The sequence below is a fragment of the Macrobrachium rosenbergii genome, chromosome 57 (assembly GCF_040412425.1).
Source record: "Macrobrachium rosenbergii isolate ZJJX-2024 chromosome 57, ASM4041242v1, whole genome shotgun sequence".
Classification (NCBI taxonomy): Eukaryota; Metazoa; Arthropoda; class Malacostraca; order Decapoda; family Palaemonidae; genus Macrobrachium; species Macrobrachium rosenbergii.
In genome coordinates, this window is record NC_089797.1 from 12,275,220 (window position 1) to 12,293,547 (window position 18,328).

Consider the following 18,328-nt stretch of genomic DNA (forward strand, 5'->3'; position numbering starts at 1 on the left):
AGAGGAAAGTCCATGGTGGTTTTGGTAGAGATAGGTTGTGGTGATTGGGACGTCCCAGTCTGTTGTTTCATAGGTTGTTTTCTTAGGGCTGTAAGTTTGTTTTGGAATTGGTGCCCTGTACTGAAGTCTAATAATGTGAGTTTTTGGCTATGCATTTTTCATGTTATTTTGAACTACAGAAGGTGGTATTCCACTACGAGGTAATAAAATTTCATTATCCTCATTACTCTTCTCAAAAACTTCCAGGAAACTTTTTCCATGGTAAATGATGAGGATTATCCGAAAACCAGTGACTTATAATATTCGATAAGTTTATGCAGGAATTAATTATAAGCAACTGCATTGGTTAGCAGTAATTTCAATGTACCTACAGCGAGATGAACTGAAGGGATGAGATTATTTTTCTCAAAAGAATCCTTCAACCGATATGTACGTGTAGGGTAAATAACTATTCCGAATAGTGAAAAACCATATAATTTTTAAAAGATTCCTTTATCAAAAGCATATGTGATAAAATAGAAACAAATAAAAGGTACATTAACTGGCAATGATTTCTGTAACTCATCGCCTTCTGGCATAGCCTACATATTCAACCTACAAGTTTATATGAGGAGATGGTCTGTGACAATTGAATGGTGAAAGTGGAGCTTATTCTGGTGTTGTTTTGTCATCTCATCTTCAAAGTTCATCTGAAGTTTCAATCAAATTTAGGATTATGTGGCAAAACTCCACCCGATTTATTTTTACTTTTTCTTCTTCTTAGGTTAACCTTATTGTTTTAACCCCCTTGTCAGCCACCACTTTCTTGCCTTTGAAAACAATCACACCTCGTTTCCATTTCTTGTTTTTTTTTTTTTCTATCACGGCACTGGTATGGCCTTCTTAGCTCCAGTGCCTAAGTTTGGGCCCTAAATATCTTACATTCAGTCGTCCATTCTTATCTCGCTTTCACATCTTTTCTCGAAACTCAGCAAATTAAAAGTTGCTCTCAGGTTGAGTTGCATTAGCCAAATTACTATCAGAAGATTACCCTCTTAGCAACGACGTTGATGCAAACATTTTAATGAAATTTATACCACAGTCATGTCAAAGGGGCGTTAATCTCAATAAGTTGCAACAAAAAGACAAATATGGACAGGATATACCAAAGTCAACGTGTCTTATGAAATTCAGGAAAGTCCCCTGGCCTTTAAATATTCAAACCTTAATTCTTCATCTGAACATTTTTATGTGGGAGGTTTTGTTATTTTGTTTATGTTCTACTGTTCTGATAACTTAAGTTTTCAGAAAAGCATATTTCAGATTATCCTTTTCTTTGACATTGCCTCATGATATGTTTTTAGGAGCTCCACCAGTGAGCCTAACAGACACAGCCATCTCCCTTGAGACTAGAATTTCGCCCAGACTGCAACTCATGCCGTCTGCAAACGCTATTCGGCTCTTAAGGTACGATTCATGATCGACGATATATACCTTGATGATTAACACCAACAAAGTTTACTACATGTTACAGAGAAATGGGCTGCAAGTTTTCAAACAGCAGAAGACGAGTATCATCCCAACAGAAACACTGAAGCAGTGCTTGCAATTAGATGCGAGCTGAATTTCAGTGTGGGTCTAGGCAGCAAAATAAGGTCTCCTTCTGTGCTGCTCCTGATGGGCGTCGAACATTGCGGTAAAGAACTCTGTCCAACCACCCATGCGCACGCGCAGCAATCCGTATTTCTCCGGGAACATCGTTGCTTGTTCATAAGTCTTTTCGTCTGCACATGTCACTAGAAGGAGGAGAGAGAATATTACAGACACATTGGTAGCTAAGCTCATTTAAACACCCTATTCTTTCAGGAAAATAAAATTTCATTTTATGTATAAGTTTCTTATCATATACACATGAGCAATTTGATCGACCAGTTTCCACTCCCTGTGACTTCTAGAAAAGCATTACACTCCGTAAAAGTTTCAAGAGGGGAGGTTACAAAAGAATAAGTTTCCACTTCTCACCTGTAAGGAGGTTGCCCCCTATGCTTCCCTCCTGGTGCGAAAATTTGTAGATGAGACGGATTAATTCATCCAGAGGGAAATCTTCCGTCACATTCAAGTCGATCTCAGCTCCACAGCTAAAGCCCTCGTTGATTGAAGGGTGGTCCCAGTTCTGGAGTGCTCTGCAAAGTGAAAATAAGCTTGACTTTATTTAAATGCAAGAAATTTCATGCCTTTCAAAAAATATCCTCCATATTATTGATAATATTTTTAACCATAGGGGTTATGCCTCTTTAACATGATTTCTGATGTCTGTTAGCATCTTGCCAACAAAGTTTATTTCCAGTATACTGGTGATGAATTCAACTTTCTTTTTGACAGCACTGAGGTCGAAGTTTGTCAGCAAGATGGTAAAAGGTACCAGAAAACATTAATTTAAGATCTGAGTCTTGAGCTTACTTGAAGACATCTGAATACGGAGGGTTTGGTGCGAGGTCTTGAGAACTGGGGGATGGGCTGAAGTCAGAGGCTATTGGCATGCCCTCTCGACGACCATCAGCCGATGCTCCACAAGAAAGTCCCCAGCCTACATATCCTTCAAACGTTCCACTACCAGGGGTGAAAAGGAACTCAAAAGGAGCAGAACTATCTGGGTCTGTGTATCTTTCTTTGAGTTCTTCCAGCTTCTTCACAAACGGCCTATCTTCATTTTGACCGTACACAACATCATCAAACGTTTCGATGATGAGGTCAGATAGCCAAGCCACAAGTTCCCTAATCTCTTTATTATCAGCAGCTACTTCTGTGCCAAACTTCTCGAAAGAAAGGGCATGCTGACGTAGAATTCCAAACTGATCTTTCCGTTCTTTAGTGCGAATAGGCCCAGCTATATCATCAACGAAAGGTTCTTGCAGTTGAAAACCCCAGTCACATTTCAAACAAACAAGTAGTTCAGACAGGCTTACAACAGCAGTGGCTTCTTCATAACACATCTTTTTTATGGCATAAAGTGAATCTATACATGTAGAGAAACCAACAAACATGCAGCTTAAAATGTGATATTTTGATCCACCATTGTACAGATCCCTCCCTGTTTCCAAACAGCCATCAATAACAGGAGAAAGAAGGGGTGTAGGGCAGTATTTCCATATGTTTCCATAATTTTGTATAACTCCAAACAGATTACCCTCCAGTTTAATTCTGAGGTGTTTTGCAAATATTTGTTTGAATTGCTCAAATGTTGTGATATTATCAGGGTGTGGGGTTGTGAAAGAAGCTGCTTGGCCCTTCAAGAAGTTAGGCCCTGATTGAGCATATAGGGTTCCTTGGTTCATAGTTAACTCAATGATTTGGGGCAGAGGTATGTAGGTGAATGCAAATTCTGATTTTCCCGCTATCATTGGCTCATAACATCCATCACATCCATAATCACGAGCATCTGAGAGAGGCATAGGCACACTCAACTTACTTCCTGCTTTCATAAGTCCAGGAATAAGTCTATCATCGTGGGGTAAAATTGGATGGGCACCACCACTTAACAAAGCTTTGGCTGCTTCTACGATCAGATCAGCAGAAAGACCATCATGTAAACGCAGTGAGAGACAAGGGGCATTGAGTGGCAGTCTCCTTGCAGCTTTCAAGCATAGCATTGTTATCCGGTTGGAAGCTGGTTTGGCTTCACCGTTACATGCCTTGTAGCCACCAATCGTTAACTGTTGAACCCACTGATTGATAGAATCGCCGTTAGGAAATTGCCCATTACTAGCATAGGGAACTGCAACATTTCCCCACTGCGTTAAATCAACAACGTTGTGACGATTTAGCAAAACTCGTTCACTGAGTTTAATCCAGAAACAGTCAATGATCTCTTGGGCCTCCTCTATTGAGCATGAGTTTTGATAAGGCTCAAGAAACTGGTCAAATCTTCCTACTGCAACTGGTTCACCTATCAAATGCAAACAGCAGTGGAGAGTAAAGATCACCTGGACTGCCTCAAGGAGTGTCTCAGGAGGCTCATGGGCTAACTTCTGCATGCGCTGAGAAATAGCCTTGAAGTTCTTGAGCTCTGATTTGGAGTACTCCTTTTCCAGTGATGACAGATGAGCAGCTAATTTTGCATAATTTTCCATATACATTTGCATTCCTTCCCACGCCATGATGCAAGATTCAAAAAACTCTTGCTTTTCTACTGAGAGTCCTTCCTTTGCCTTTCTTTCTTTGAGATCTTCAAGCAGGGCGTCAAGACCAAGTTTGAGTAGTTTATCATGCTGGGGTATGATGTGACCTACACCTGAGACTTCGCTAAGACCCATCAAAAAGGCGCTCATTCTCTCGTCATCATTTAGATAGTTCATGACAACTTTTCCCAAACCGAGAGAAAACCGAGGCATCCTTCCAACGATAAGTTCACTTGGGTGAATATTGAAGAGATCAGCTTTAAATCCATAGAACTTTGAAGGATTGGCTGTGACATCACTTGTAGTGAAAAGTTCTCCCAGTGACTTTTTAGTGGCAAGGCCTTTGCGTATAGGGATAGAAGCATCTTTAAAATGTTCTTCATCTGGCTTAAGCAATTCTTGTAGCCTTGGAATTTCGGGTGCAGTTTGCAGTCTGAACCAGTGGTGGTTCCACTGTTCAAAAGCATAGCCTAGTAGACGCAGAACCCTGGGGGTCGGAGCCTCATTATTCTCATAATGACCATTGGTCATTGCATACATGTAATACTTTTGGTTGTAAAACATATACCCATTTTTACTTGTGACATCCCAGTGGGGATCCAGATCTACTTTACAGACTCCAGGGGTGTCTATCTCTAACTCTTGCCTATTTGGGACATACCAAAAAGTACCTTCTAAAGGAATGAGATCACTAATCAGTTCATCAACAGTAATTTCTCCGTTAGGAGAAAATGCTTGTACTCCAGCTAAGTGTTCTAACAACTCTACAAAAACAGTGGTGGACTTGGTTATAGAGAGATAGAAAACACCTTTCTCTCGGCCGTGGCCGGAATTCGACTTTCCATAAGGAAGAGACTGTCGAAAAACGCGCCTGAATCCCTTAAGTATGTTGCAGGGGGGAGGAAAGTCATTAACGTGATGAGCCCTATTGGTATGACGCCTCTCATAATTAGATGGTATGATTGTCTGGGTCATCACTCTCCTGCCAATCATGTCCTCTTTCTGCGTCTTGGACTTTGTGCCGACAACATCCCAGTTGATTTCAAATTTTTGTGTCATCATGTATGTCCCCCCAGGCATACCTTTACCTGTTCCATTAATCAGAATGTGCTGATTTGTTGACACTGGGTCAGAGAAGTTGCCAATCCCCTCTCGGAATAGCCCTCCGATGATGTTTGTGTTCCCATGCTCAACAGACTCTGTGATCGAGATTTTCTCCACACATTGCTTACAGTTATTTTCCAACATTTCCTTTAACAGACACAGAAGCTGATTAGCATTTTTAAGAACATCCGATTTTATGTAAAAGAAAACATCACCTGGTGTTGATATAAATTTCTTGGAATTCTTTGTCAAGTATTCTGACTTAGGCCGCTTTTCCAGAGGTACGGGGCATCCCCAAAGATTCCAAAGTTCAGGGTCAAAAGCCACCAGGACACGGGTCCTCCCGTGCATCGAGTGTGCTAGTTCTTTCAGTCTCCTCACAACCTTCATTATTTCTGTTTTGGTGGAACGGTCCTTGGTGCTCAGAATCATGTTGATGAATTTGCCAAAATTGTGACGGAAGTCAAACAAACCCAGCTGTGTGTAGCTGTTAGGCTGATCTTCGCCATCTTCTGGTTTGATGCTTTGTTTCTGATACGGGCAACTCCCCACTTTTGCCATCTTTATGGTGTCTTTAAAACCCTGAAAAGCACGATAGAGCAAATAAGTGCATTGGAAAAATACTGATGAGCAATAGTGAGAGATCTGGGAACTAGATAATTTGCAAGAAATTACAATAAGGATAACTGGTTCCAGAAACATAGCAAAGGAGAGATTGGGTGTTTACAGATAGTGGCATTGGTTATGTTACATAGACCACCCCATACAATTAACTCAACTATTGATTATATCAAACGGACTCACAACTATTTTGAACATTATTTTTTCATGGATAATCCATAACTGAAGCTAATAATATGAACTAAGTAAAAATTATTTGTGAAAAGAACCAAGTGATGTCTGAATTTAAAAGAAAGTTTATCGGTTGTCAATCAGTTTTCCCTGGCAGTGCCGGGTTGTTCAACTAGTGCATGTGTGTGTATATATGTATATATGTATGTATGTATTATTATATATATTACATAGATATACATATATAATATATGATTATTTATATATATATATATATATATATATATATATATATATATATATATATATATATATATATATATATATATATATATATATATATTCCACATTACACAAATTATCAAGTACATGGGTTCAGTAATAAACATTTCACTTTCAAGGATAAAATAATGCGGGATTCACTCAAAACCAAATAGAGCAAAAGTATCAAAACTATACATTATTTTCTCTGCTAAGATGGATGATTCCGCAGTTTGTGAAGGAAGAGTATAATGATTCAGTAAAAGTTTGTAAATATGAATTCGGAGATACGTGACGACTTACTTGATAGTATTACAGAACGGTCGAGATTCACCTCTCTCACTATTAGCTGTCCGGGAACCTCCGGCGGCTCAGCGCTCAGACGAACTAATGCCAAGCATGATATGAAGCCACTCTAGAGATGAGGTGAGCGCCGCCTCCCGCTCCTGATCAAGGCGTGGCCATTGCCACAACACTCCCAATATTTTCGTACGGGTGATTTTGTAACGTTTCTCATTCGTCCAAAGAGCCTCTCTGAAACGTTGGGTGTCTCGTTGAGTACAGGAAATCCCAACGTCATCCTTCCTAAAGACCTGCCTTAATGCGCATATCCTGGCTTCGTTGTTGTCCACTGAAAATATGAGATTTTATTGTTGTAGACCATAATCTAATTACGCATAAACCTGAGTTTAGACTCGCTCTTTACCTTGACAATATGATTTTATTTAAGTAACATTCTGCCTCTAAATTTGAGGGTAGATTTCATTTAGGTCTAGACTTGTTACTATTGGTCTAAAACATAAAGTAAAGTATGTGAAGGAAAAAATGCCTTTGATTTTTCTTCCTTTTAACCAAACAAGAGTTATGTCACCCAACAATTTTCTAGTATTGGTGTTCTTTAGTAAAAGAATATACAGCAAATATGAACTCATTTCTTGCTGAGATAAAGGAGAAAAATAATATCAGTGAGACAGATAATTCCTTATAATCTGGGATTAGAAAACTAGTAGCATGAACGTATGCACAAAAGAAATTCTCTCAAAAAATGACAAAGGTTTTATGAAAGTCAAAAATAAAGGGATGAGGACATCCACAGAATCATTATATACACGAAAAAAGGACTCTACGGAAAACTTCTGCAGAATAGCACAAATTAAGGTAGCCGATGATATTGTGGACAAGAAAAAACAGGGCGGGTGGTTGGTTACAGTAATTTGGAGGTGCATAGCGTATAGATCTTATATGTAGTTCATTACAGTAGAGAAAACATGTCGTGGCTGAACTGAATTATGTTTTAATTATATACAGAATTTTGCTAATATGAAAGCTCAAGTTTGAATGGAAGCGCAAATGATAACTGGATAAAACAGAAGGACTCAGAAAATTCAGAAAAATACAATGTCTAATATGATGAACTAGAGTGCAAATATGAAGGTGACGCAATTAGAAAATTGTACCCAAGGTGCAAAAACTCTATGAAGGTGACAATTCATTATCAACAAAGACATGAAATTGTTACAAACACAAAATGTTGGAAAACTCTCCAAAACTCCAAAAAGGGGTGGGAAACTGACAGTAATTCTGTGAGCAACTGCTCACCTTATAATGTCCACGTTTTCACGTAAAACGTTTCAGCGCCGAAGTCTGAGGGGGCCCCATGTTGGACAGTTGGAACTAAAATAATACCCATATATACCCTATAAGGCACAGTGCAAATTTAAAACGTTGCAATGAAAGACAGCGAAAATCACATGCAATTGAGTAAACTTGGTGCACACACTTTATCTCGACGGCAAGCCGCAAGTACCAAGTCGCAAGCTAAAGTAAATTGTCCGTAAACATCCGGGCGTAGATTAGGATTTCATCACTGTTCTCAGAGAGAGAGAGAGAGAGAGAGAGAGAGAGAGAGAGAGAGAGAGAGAGAGAGCTGCTAGGAGACTGAGCATGGTTGCTTGTTGGGTGATTGCTTGGTTTAAATGAGCCGGCTTTGTACAAGCACAGAGCCTAGCACAATAAGACGCCAGGTTTTGGCTGCTAGACTCTGTCCACACAAAAGAGACTATTTAGCACTATTTAGCATTAAAATGGAAAATTTCACCATGAAAAAAAGAAATCCTCTCTTATCCTCGCATTGGATAACAGAAAATGGTAGTTCGAGTTCACTTGGTTTTCAAGTCTAAACCAGGGTCAGTCACCCTCAGGTTGCTTGTTATTCACAGGAGATAACCTCTCCCTCATTTTGTTGGCCAGTTTTGGCATTTTAATGTGTTTGCTTTTACCTGAAATAGTGGTATAAACACTTACTCTTGGGAAGGCTATTTTTTGCCGAACTGAATGTATTTTGTGTGTGACTGTGTGTGCATAATCTGTAAGGATTTATTTTAGAACTGAAATTTAGTATATTAGTGCTAAATGTTTATTTACAATTTACTTTTGATGTTTAAAAACAAAAGCATTTCTTGATATCGGTTCATGTTGCCGGGTTTTAGCTTACTAGGGCGTCTTGTACCCTTCTATCCAAATAGAAAATAAATGAAAACGAGCAGGTTCTCAAACAAAGACAGACTAACCCTTCAAACAGATAAACCTGACAACCACAAATCATTGCCGTCACTCACAGAGAGAGAGAGAGAGAGAGAGAGAGAGAGAGAGAGAGAGAGAGAGAGAGAGAGAGAGAGAGAGAGAGAAGAGAAACTCGTAATGAAGTTGCCTTAGCAAAAGGTCGACAAAAAATACGCTGTTTAGTCGGCTCATCCTAGGACGTTTATGTTGGGCTGTTGTTTCGAATTCGGCAATAGCAACGAGTGTGCTTTATTCAAATCTATCAGATTTATAAAGGAAAGATAATATTATTTTTTTAGGAGAAGTTTAATCTTATGTCATTCTCATTACCATCGCAAAAAATTAGGAGAAAATATTGCCCACTTGTGAAGTTGGAAGAGCTACAAACTCCGCAATATGCTTCGCGTTACCTCTGCGTTCTTTATAGACGTGTTATTAGCATACCCTATAGCTTTAAATAACCAATCACCGTTTGATATGATCGGTTTCAGTACCTTCCTATAATTTATTTTGACTATTATCATTCTCTTTCTGACAATGATTATAGGATGTCGATTTTTGTATTTAAATCATCCACCGCTATCGGTGGAGTTTCCAGTCTGTGGCAATTCATATTTTCCACGTAACGCGTAGATTGAGCTATCACTGAACGCTTCCTTTGCATCGGCTCGACTCGAGACCTTGTTCGACTCGAGGGTATTCCCGTTTGTCATTGCTGATAAATTTCTTTGTTTCTTTCTTGCGCGAAATTTTCTCGTTGATTACTTGTTAACTGTCCACTTAGTTTTATTTTATTTTATCTATTATTTTTTTAAAGGAGAGTCATTCATTTCAGGGTTAAGAAATGATAAACAAAAGGCAAAATGAAGATCTTGTACTGTGGTTGCCACTTTGGAAGCTTCCTCTAGAATGTTGTTTGCGTATTTCTTTCAAGTACTTCAAGGTCATATGTTACTGTTTACAAGCAGATGTAATTTAAATTTAATTCTCTCTCTCTCTCTCTCTCTCTCTCTCTCTCTCTCTCTCTCTCTCTCTCTCTCTCTCTCTCTGAGTGAACTCTGGGTTTATTAATGTTATGTAGGTATGGCATGTGTACTTTCAAGAAAAGTAAGTCTTTTAATTTATATATTCTTGCAATATTTTGTTATTTTTAATATAATTTTTTAAAGAGAAATTATAGGGCAATTGATGACTTTTATCGGCGAGTGACAATAGTTATAGAGCACGATAAATTTGTAGAATTCTGAACTATGATCATTATTAAAGGAATGTTCTGTGACTCGAATGTTAGTATTATGTATCTCCTGATTTTCCTCAACTTGGAGTTTGATAAAAAAAATTCAGAAAATAGGAGTGAAAAATCACAAAATTTGCGTCATATTGATATAAATACCAAACATATAAAAAAAAAATAAGTCAAATATTAATTAGGACATCTTTCCCATTCGAAGTTCATGGATTAGTAGTAAAACACTTTGTTTTCTACATCTTCATAGGGTCTGGCCTATGTCTAGATCTGAAAAGTGTTTAGGCCTATCGAAGTCTTTGAAGGAAGATTTCATTGTTAGAGTATAGTATATGATATAGCGCTGCTATTCAAGTTTAACCAAATTTACACTGTTTAATTTCATTCGTGTTGCTGTCGGTTGGGGAAGGTAGAGGGAAGCCTTTTGCTCTCGCTTGAACAAAGGGGCCGAACAAATGTCGTTAGTTTTCCCCAGGACCCACTTAGAGCTCTAAGTGGGTCCTGGTTTTCCCAAAAACATACTGCGAATGGCCCACCCCAACCCCCTACACGCACCCATACAGAGCCGGTCTCATGACTAAAGGCAGATTACAGTTAAAACGGAAATAGGAGTGATTTATGAAACTTAGTTGGATTAGGAAAAAATGTCACGGAACTGACTATCTTGTCCGATTGACATTTTCATGCACACGATACCGACCATGAAATGCTCTTTCTTATGAACTTTATTTTTTTTTTATTGATTTGCATTTTTTTACTGATTTCCATTCAGATGAATATTATGCCCAGGAACATATTCAGCTTGTTTGTCCAGATGACACCTTTGGGCAGCTTTCGTAATTTGAGTAAACCAAGATGGGTACACATCAAGATTAATAGTTATTAATCCTGGGCACACATGGCATCTCCAAACTTCAATTTACGAATCAAAAATTCCGACGATGGTTTGAAATAGTTCCTAGGCTTTTTGGTACATAAAAGTAATTTTATGATGCTATTTTATTCAACTGCAGCCAAATCTGAGCTGATAATTATGGACTAGATTACATTAAACTTCACCCTCTTGTTGAGTGACTAATGTACAATGGACCAACACTGACATCTTAGTTGATTTCACATCATGACATTTGACGTTATTTTCAAATTACTTGCAGTTCCAAGTCACGAGGAATAACCAGTATTGGCATTTTGAAGGTATTACGAAAAAGGGACCAAATTTGGTTAAGTTTAAGCCAAATTTGGTTAAGTTCAAGCCATCACTGTGCCACCGAAGAAATGGAGTCCAAACATTCCTAGTTGAAACTCACAACATGACGACATCAGGCGGATTCACGTCTCCTGGGCAAACCAACCAGCCGTCCTGATTTCCTTATTGATAACCAGTATCAATGCATTCAATAACATGCTAACATAACAGTTGTATAAAAAGAAAGAGAAAATCCTCTCACTGGTTTCGACAAGGGAAGTTAGATACGTTTTTCAAAACTAAAAGTTAGTAGTCGAGAGGTTTCATCTTCTCAACCGCGTAAGGGGGTTGTGCAGTCAGTGCTTCTCATGCGATGCACTGTAGGCATTACTTAAGGTTCTTTGAAGCGTCCCTTCGGCCCCTAGCTGCCACCCTTTCATTCCTTTTACTGTGCCTCCGTTCATATTCTGTTTCTTCCATCTTACTTTCCAGTCTCCTAACAAATGTTTCATAGTGCAATTGCGAGGTTTCCCTTCTGTTACACCTTTATAACCTTTTTACTGTCTATTTCCGTTTCAACTCTGAATGACCTCATAGGTCCCAGCGATTGGCCTCTGGCCTAAATTCTAAATTCTATTCTATTGTCATCTTCTCAAGTCATTCCCTCTCAAGGAAAAAGATGTGTGGACTAGAATATATATATATATATATATATATATATATATATATATATATATATATATATATATATATATATATAATATATATGTATGTATGTATGTATATATATATTTTTTTTTCTTTGGGGGCCAAAGAAAATTACACAAAACTAATGTACCAGTTTTGCAATTCTCGAATGTATATATTCATGTGAATGAAGGAAAATAATAGTATTAGTAATTAGTAAACCTGTATTTGAAATTATAGAGCTCAGTTTTCAATTAATTTTCAACTCTTACTATATGCAAATGTATCAAATACTGTAAGGGTTAGAGTTTAGCTACAAAGGGAATTTCATCTGGGGGGTGCAGTGGGGGGCCAAGCAATGACCGGGGGGGCGCTGTACCCCTCTGGCTCCCCCATAGCGACGCCACAGATGTATATGTAAACGGACCCTTAGTTATGGCTGACACCTCGAGCTCAGAAACATACAGAGCATAGTCGTTTAAGGAGGAACAGTTATGGCGGGCGGAGCGAATCCTTTCAGCTAGGTCATTCTGAGGCTATGCGCAGTAACATGAGGGTGAGGAAGACATGTTTCATATTTGATGAGGACTGGAAGGTCACTTCTCAAGTTGTCAGTTATCAGTGAAGTGACAAGTATATCTAAGAAGTTCAAAACTAAATGACGTGCTGTGACATAGACAATGAAACTATATATATGTGTAGGCTATACCACCAAGTTTATGTCATTCCCTCAGAACTATACAAAATAAAATGCAGGGTTTATTTCCACTGCTAAACTACAGTAGCCACTGAAAGGTAACATCATACAAATTTTCAGTGAATCAGGGAAAGACCATGGATGCCTATCATTCCCAGCAGAGGGGTGGGGTGGAGTATTAGGGTAGTGGGTGTGCGAGACAGACCTCTCGTCGTTCACTCGTTTCATGGCCTTGACTGTCTTATGAGTCATGTTATGCCTCGTACTTTACACGTACCGAAGGCAACCATTGACAAAGGCATAATTTTGCAGTCTGACAAGATTGACTGAAAAATACGCTCATGCAATTTTAAAATAACGGTGTCAGACAGCCAAATACAGAACAAATGGCGTTCTGTATTGGTTCAATTCAGAACGCAACATCTCTTTCTCCAATACAGAACGGATCTGTATTTTACAGAAAGGGTGGCAACCCTAATAAAGCCTTATGTCCTTAAATGTTGGTTATAGCATCTGTGGCATGTGAAAATAAACGGCTTCTTTTTTTTTTCCTCTATTCGCCAAAGCGTGAACAAGTATTCGGAGTTTCTCCGGCTCTAATAGAAACAGAATAGTCTCTTAGCAAGTGAATCGAAGTGGGAAGTCACCAGGAATAACCACACCCGACTGGGTGTGAAACACACTTACACACAAACACACTCCTCAACCTCGAAGATGAGGCAAAACGAAAAACGTGACAAAAACACAATATTACAAATGGATACAACTTCAATAAGATGTCAGTGTCAAATAATCAGAAAAAAACAATATCCTTGAATAAAATCGATATTATGATGTTAATTAATCATCAACCTGACAACTGTGCGGCATCGTCACCTTCTGACGCAGACGTTGTGAATGTGATCAGCCAAGCACTATATTCATAATCCTCCAGTGAGCACCTCTCACAGTGCTCACTCCTCCATTACTCTTCTTCACTACTTAACAATGAAATAGTTTAATGGTGACAAAAAAGCCTTACCACTGTCATTATTGTTATTATGATAGTTTCCTGTACATAGCAGTTACTTTATATATAGCGCACACACGCACATATATACATACATGTAGTGTATCTTTGTTGTTAGATCTGAAATAAAATCATTTGTGCATTTAGTCAAGTGAATATTTCCCCATACTTTTCTGACCTAGAAGCAAGAAAAATTGTTATTGATTAAGAGATTCCAGAAGTGCCAAGAAATGTTAACTTCAAAGTTCAAACTGAGGGTGGAAATCGGAACTGACAAAATAGATATCGGGAAAAATTGTTCAGTAGCTATTGATACTTTGTTTTCTCATGTTACAAAAATTACATTTTTATCTTTATAGGATGTATTTTTACTATAAAAACAGTCGGAAGAATCTACAGACGAGTTTCTTTATAGGTAGCCTACAACATTTGCTAAAACACTCACGGAAGTATTTACAATCGATGTGCAGCACGCATAGTGAAATTTGTCTTACGCAAAAAAATAGATAAACGTTGCAACGCCAGAAAATACCACATAACTAAGCAATTAACTAAGAAAATCAGTGCTTATATTTACACTGAATTCATGTCAACATAAGGTATAGACCATAAATAATGCGAGGGCAGTACCTTGGGTTTGGCGGTACACCCAAACTTTTTTCTTGAAGACGCTGAGAATGGTGAATGTCAAGTAAGTATCAGTATACTGCTAGATAACACTTGCCAACGGAAATAACGTTTCCTGTTGTTGTGAATTGAACCCGCCGAATTGTTAGGTGAAGTCCGACAGAAACAGTGTAGCCTACCATTCTGCGTACCTTTGAATACTGTAGTTTGCTCCTTACTTATTCATTTTTCGCTGCCAAAAATTGTATAATTTTAGAGCTGGGAGCAACATATTTACTTGAAATAAGTAGGTACATGAAAAGGACTCTCTCTCTCTCTCTCTCTCTCTCTCTCTCTCTCTCTCTCTCTCTCTCTCTCTCTCTCTCTCTCTCTCTCTCTCTCTATATATATATATATATATATATATATATATATATATATATATATATATATATATATATATATATATATATATATATATATATATATATATATATATATATATATATATATATATATATATATATATATATATATAGTGTGTGTGTGTACATACATTGTAAAGAGGTCAGACGTCTCTTCGTTTTCGCATCAATCACGTCATGCATTGCATTTCTTAATCAGTCAAGACTCTCATGTAAATATTCATGTGTAGAATTTTCTGACGTTTCCGCCGATATGTATTTCATCATTGTACATTTATTATGTCACTCAAAATTGCCATTTGTTTGTTTGTCAAAATACACAAATTGCTCAGAGTGCGGGTCACGGCGATCGGAGGTCGGGCACCACGTTTCCGTCCGCACTCTGCCATGTATACCTACGGGCTACTCTAGGAGACTTACGGGCTGCTCTAGGAGCAAGAGCCCATGCTGGCACAAGGCCAGGTAAATCTAATACAACATCTAGGAGCAAGAGCCCGTGCTGGCACAAGGCCAGCTAAATCTGAACCAACAACATAATACTGTACATAATTCAATACCCAGTTGACCTTTCTTGTCCTCACAACATACATATATGTATATATTAAATATATATATGTGTACACACACACACACACACACACACATATATATATATATATATATATATATATATATATATATATATATATATATATATATATAGCCTAAAGCGGCATTGACTGAAACATGGGTTAGTGATGAAGTAATGTTTGGTGCAGAATTCTGAGATAAGTTCATTTCACCGTATTTGTCGGATTTGATTTTTAGTTAATTTGAGAAAGATGCTATATTACATTTTCAGTGACTTTACATATATTTTTCTAGAAAGCACATGCAGATAAAAGTGCTATAAGCTATATATATATATAAGCTATATATATATATATATATATATATATATATATATATATATATATATATATGGGTAATTATGAATGCATTTTTGATAAAATGTTAACTGCAACTAGATTTGTACATATATTATATATATATATATATATATATATATATATATATATATATATATATATATATATATATATATATATATATATATATATATATATAATTATTTTTTAACATATTGCAGGCGCGGTTAGCAACTAGGGACTGCTGCTGTTTACATTTTTTTAGGTAATATAAGTGAATACAATGATGGATGGTCCAAGAACTATGTATATGTATGTATATATATATATATATATATATATATATATATATATATATATATATATAATATGTGTGTATGTGTCTACATGCACCTCTTGTGAGTTTTTGGTGTCTCTATGTTTACTTGTATTTTTTTCGCTATCTCCATTATTGTGTGTTCTTCGTGATATTTCCAGTTTACCTTAAGAAAATTATTTACCTCACCATTTTAATTTTCCACGTAGCTATCCATTTCTCCCCAGTATTTACTCGGTTTAAATTAATTAGTTTACCATATATGGTTTTCACTTATCTGTTCCTTCTTAATATACATATATATATATATATATATATATATATATATATATATATAGAGAGAGAGAGAGAGAGAGAGAGAGAGAGAGAGAGAGAGAGAGAGAGAGAGAGAGAGAGAGCTTGGCCATGTGAGTTATCAAAGAGGAAAAAATGGATGTTGGCGCAATATCCGCTTAAAACGTTTCGCGCATACGTGTTTGAGGGTTGAGAGACTATCCTATTCATCATCATTTTCACGTGCGCATTATATGACGCTGTTAATGCAGTCTTATTTACATGTGTTTTGGTGTGCGCTTGCATATGTACACAATGTAATCTAATACTACTTGGGAAATAATAAAATAAAAATTGACATAAACTTTAATAATGATGGATAGCCTATTCAGTGCGTGTCGTTCATGTGGATGTTAGCTTCACTCACTTAAAGTAAATTCAAAAGCGAAAGGAGTTTCCATAAGGCTAAGTATTGACAGTATTAGAAATACAAAACATTAAAGATTTTTCAAAGTACATTGCACTGTTAAAATTGCTGTACCTCAGTAAATATAAACCAATCACCTAATTTGACGCAATTCTTTCCAAAGCCCATGTCTGCCTTAGCAAAACTGACATTATTTGAAATATGAGAGTTAGAGGCTATGTTCTGTACTAGCATTCTAACTTTCTTTTACACTTTACGAAAAGGACTTTTTAACATAGTTTTGGATGCAATCTATAATAGATTAAAGATCTCTTGTACTCTACCATGGATTCGTTAAAAGTAATTCTTACTATTCAAGCCTAGGAAACGTTTTCGTAGCTCTCTTGAACCTTCACGAGTTTTTTAAGTTCTCTCCGAGGAAACATTTGAATGTTATGGATATCAATTTTGTATTCACAAGCTTTATGCTGTAGACCCTATTTGCTCTTTATGTAATCCTTGTGTAGAACATTTTTTTCAACATCATTTGATTTATTTACCTATATATATACGAGGTACCAATTAACAAATATTCCGCGCATTGACACACTTAAGCACTCAGAAACAGAAACAAAATCATACATTTATTGGCTTCTTAAACTTGTGATTGAGTGAGTGATATATTGGTGTTCGTTTTCATTATAACTATGGCACTACAATCTTTACCATAGTTGGTATTATTCGTTGTATTTTTGGGGATATATTTCCATTTTTATGTTCCCAGTAGGTGGGGGGGGGACCGCCATCAGTGCACCCCACGTGGTGCACTGTAGGCATCACTTAGGGTTCTTTGGAGTGTCCCTTAGGTCCCTAGCTGCAACCCCTTTCAATACTTTTACTGTACCTCCGTTCATATTATCTTTCTTCTATCTTACATTCCACCCTCTACTAACAATTGTTTCTTGTGCAACTGCCAGGTTTTCCTCCTGTTACACTTTTAAAACCTTCTTTACTCTCAATACCCCTTTCAGCGCTGAATGACCTCGTAGGTTTAGCACTTGGCCTTTGGCGTACATTTTCTATTCCAATTCCAATTCAAATTCTAATTCCAGTTCTTTGCTCTGTCACAAAGGTAACCTTCCCACCAGGATGCCATCTGGTCTGTTGTTTACTTGCCCAAAATATAAAATTAGGAAACACATGGCTAGTAAAAGATTTCCTAAAGTGAGAATACATTCTCATCTTGGATTCACTGACCGTACAGGATATCCTTTGAAAACATTAGACAGTCAGATTTCATTTTTATGATGATATGAACATGACATAATCCCATTCTAGATTCACTTACCATATACTTTTCCCATTTTTACGTATAAGAATCTATTACGTATACTTCCCATTGTGAACATGCCACACGGTTTGTGTTTTTGACAGAGGTGCTAATCTTTCTCCCTGGAAGGTTTAAGAATTTAAGTTTAATAGTTTATGTTTACTAACTTCTGTTTACCTTATGGTAAAGTATTTTACTGAGAGAATATCTAATCACTATATTATGTTTATTCTTACTGCCTGGAAAATGAGATTTACTAGTCTCGAAAATTTGACAGATTTAGCCTTTCCCTGGCCAGTGTATGGAGACGGAAGGAGGAAATAGGACGAGTTGCAGTCTTGCTTCCGGATGACATGATGCAAG

At 37.2% G+C, this 18,328-nt stretch overlaps 1 protein-coding gene across 2 annotated transcripts; it reads right to left on the reverse strand.

Moving 5' to 3' along the window:
* Positions 1-458: 458 nt before the first annotated feature.
* LOC136836899 (4-hydroxyphenylacetate decarboxylase glycyl radical subunit-like) lies at positions 459-8,122 on the reverse strand. 2 transcript variants are annotated; one of them, XM_067101341.1, is made up of 5 exons: positions 7,914-8,122; positions 6,618-6,945; positions 2,440-5,843; positions 2,002-2,162; positions 459-1,775 (listed from the first exon to the last, which is right to left on the reverse strand). In XM_067101341.1, exons 3-5 carry the CDS (start codon positions 5,820-5,822, stop codon positions 1,618-1,620), a joined length of 3,702 nt encoding a protein of 1,233 aa, XP_066957442.1. In that variant the 5' UTR covers positions 5,823-5,843; positions 6,618-6,945; positions 7,914-8,122; the 3' UTR covers positions 459-1,617. The 2 variants fall into 2 exon arrangements, with proteins under 2 accessions (XP_066957442.1, XP_066957443.1); XM_067101342.1 differs by lacking the exon at positions 7,914-8,122 and having other exon boundaries at positions 6,649-6,847.
* Positions 8,123-18,328: the final 10,206 nt, after the last annotated feature.

Excerpts from the sequence above, each read along its gene's own strand:
- LOC136836899 (XM_067101341.1), bottom strand. The coding sequence starts at position 5,822 with ATGGCAAAAGTGGGGAGTTGCCCGTATCAGAAACAAAGCATCAAACCA. Across the intron at positions 2,163-2,439 it reads CCGTATTCAGATGTCTTCAA|AGCACTCCAGAACTGGGACC; the intron begins GTAAGCTCAAGA and ends TTCACTTTGCAG. Across the intron at positions 1,776-2,001 it reads AGGGGGCAACCTCCTTACAG|TGACATGTGCAGACGAAAAG; the intron begins GTGAGAAGTGGA and ends TCCTCCTTCTAG.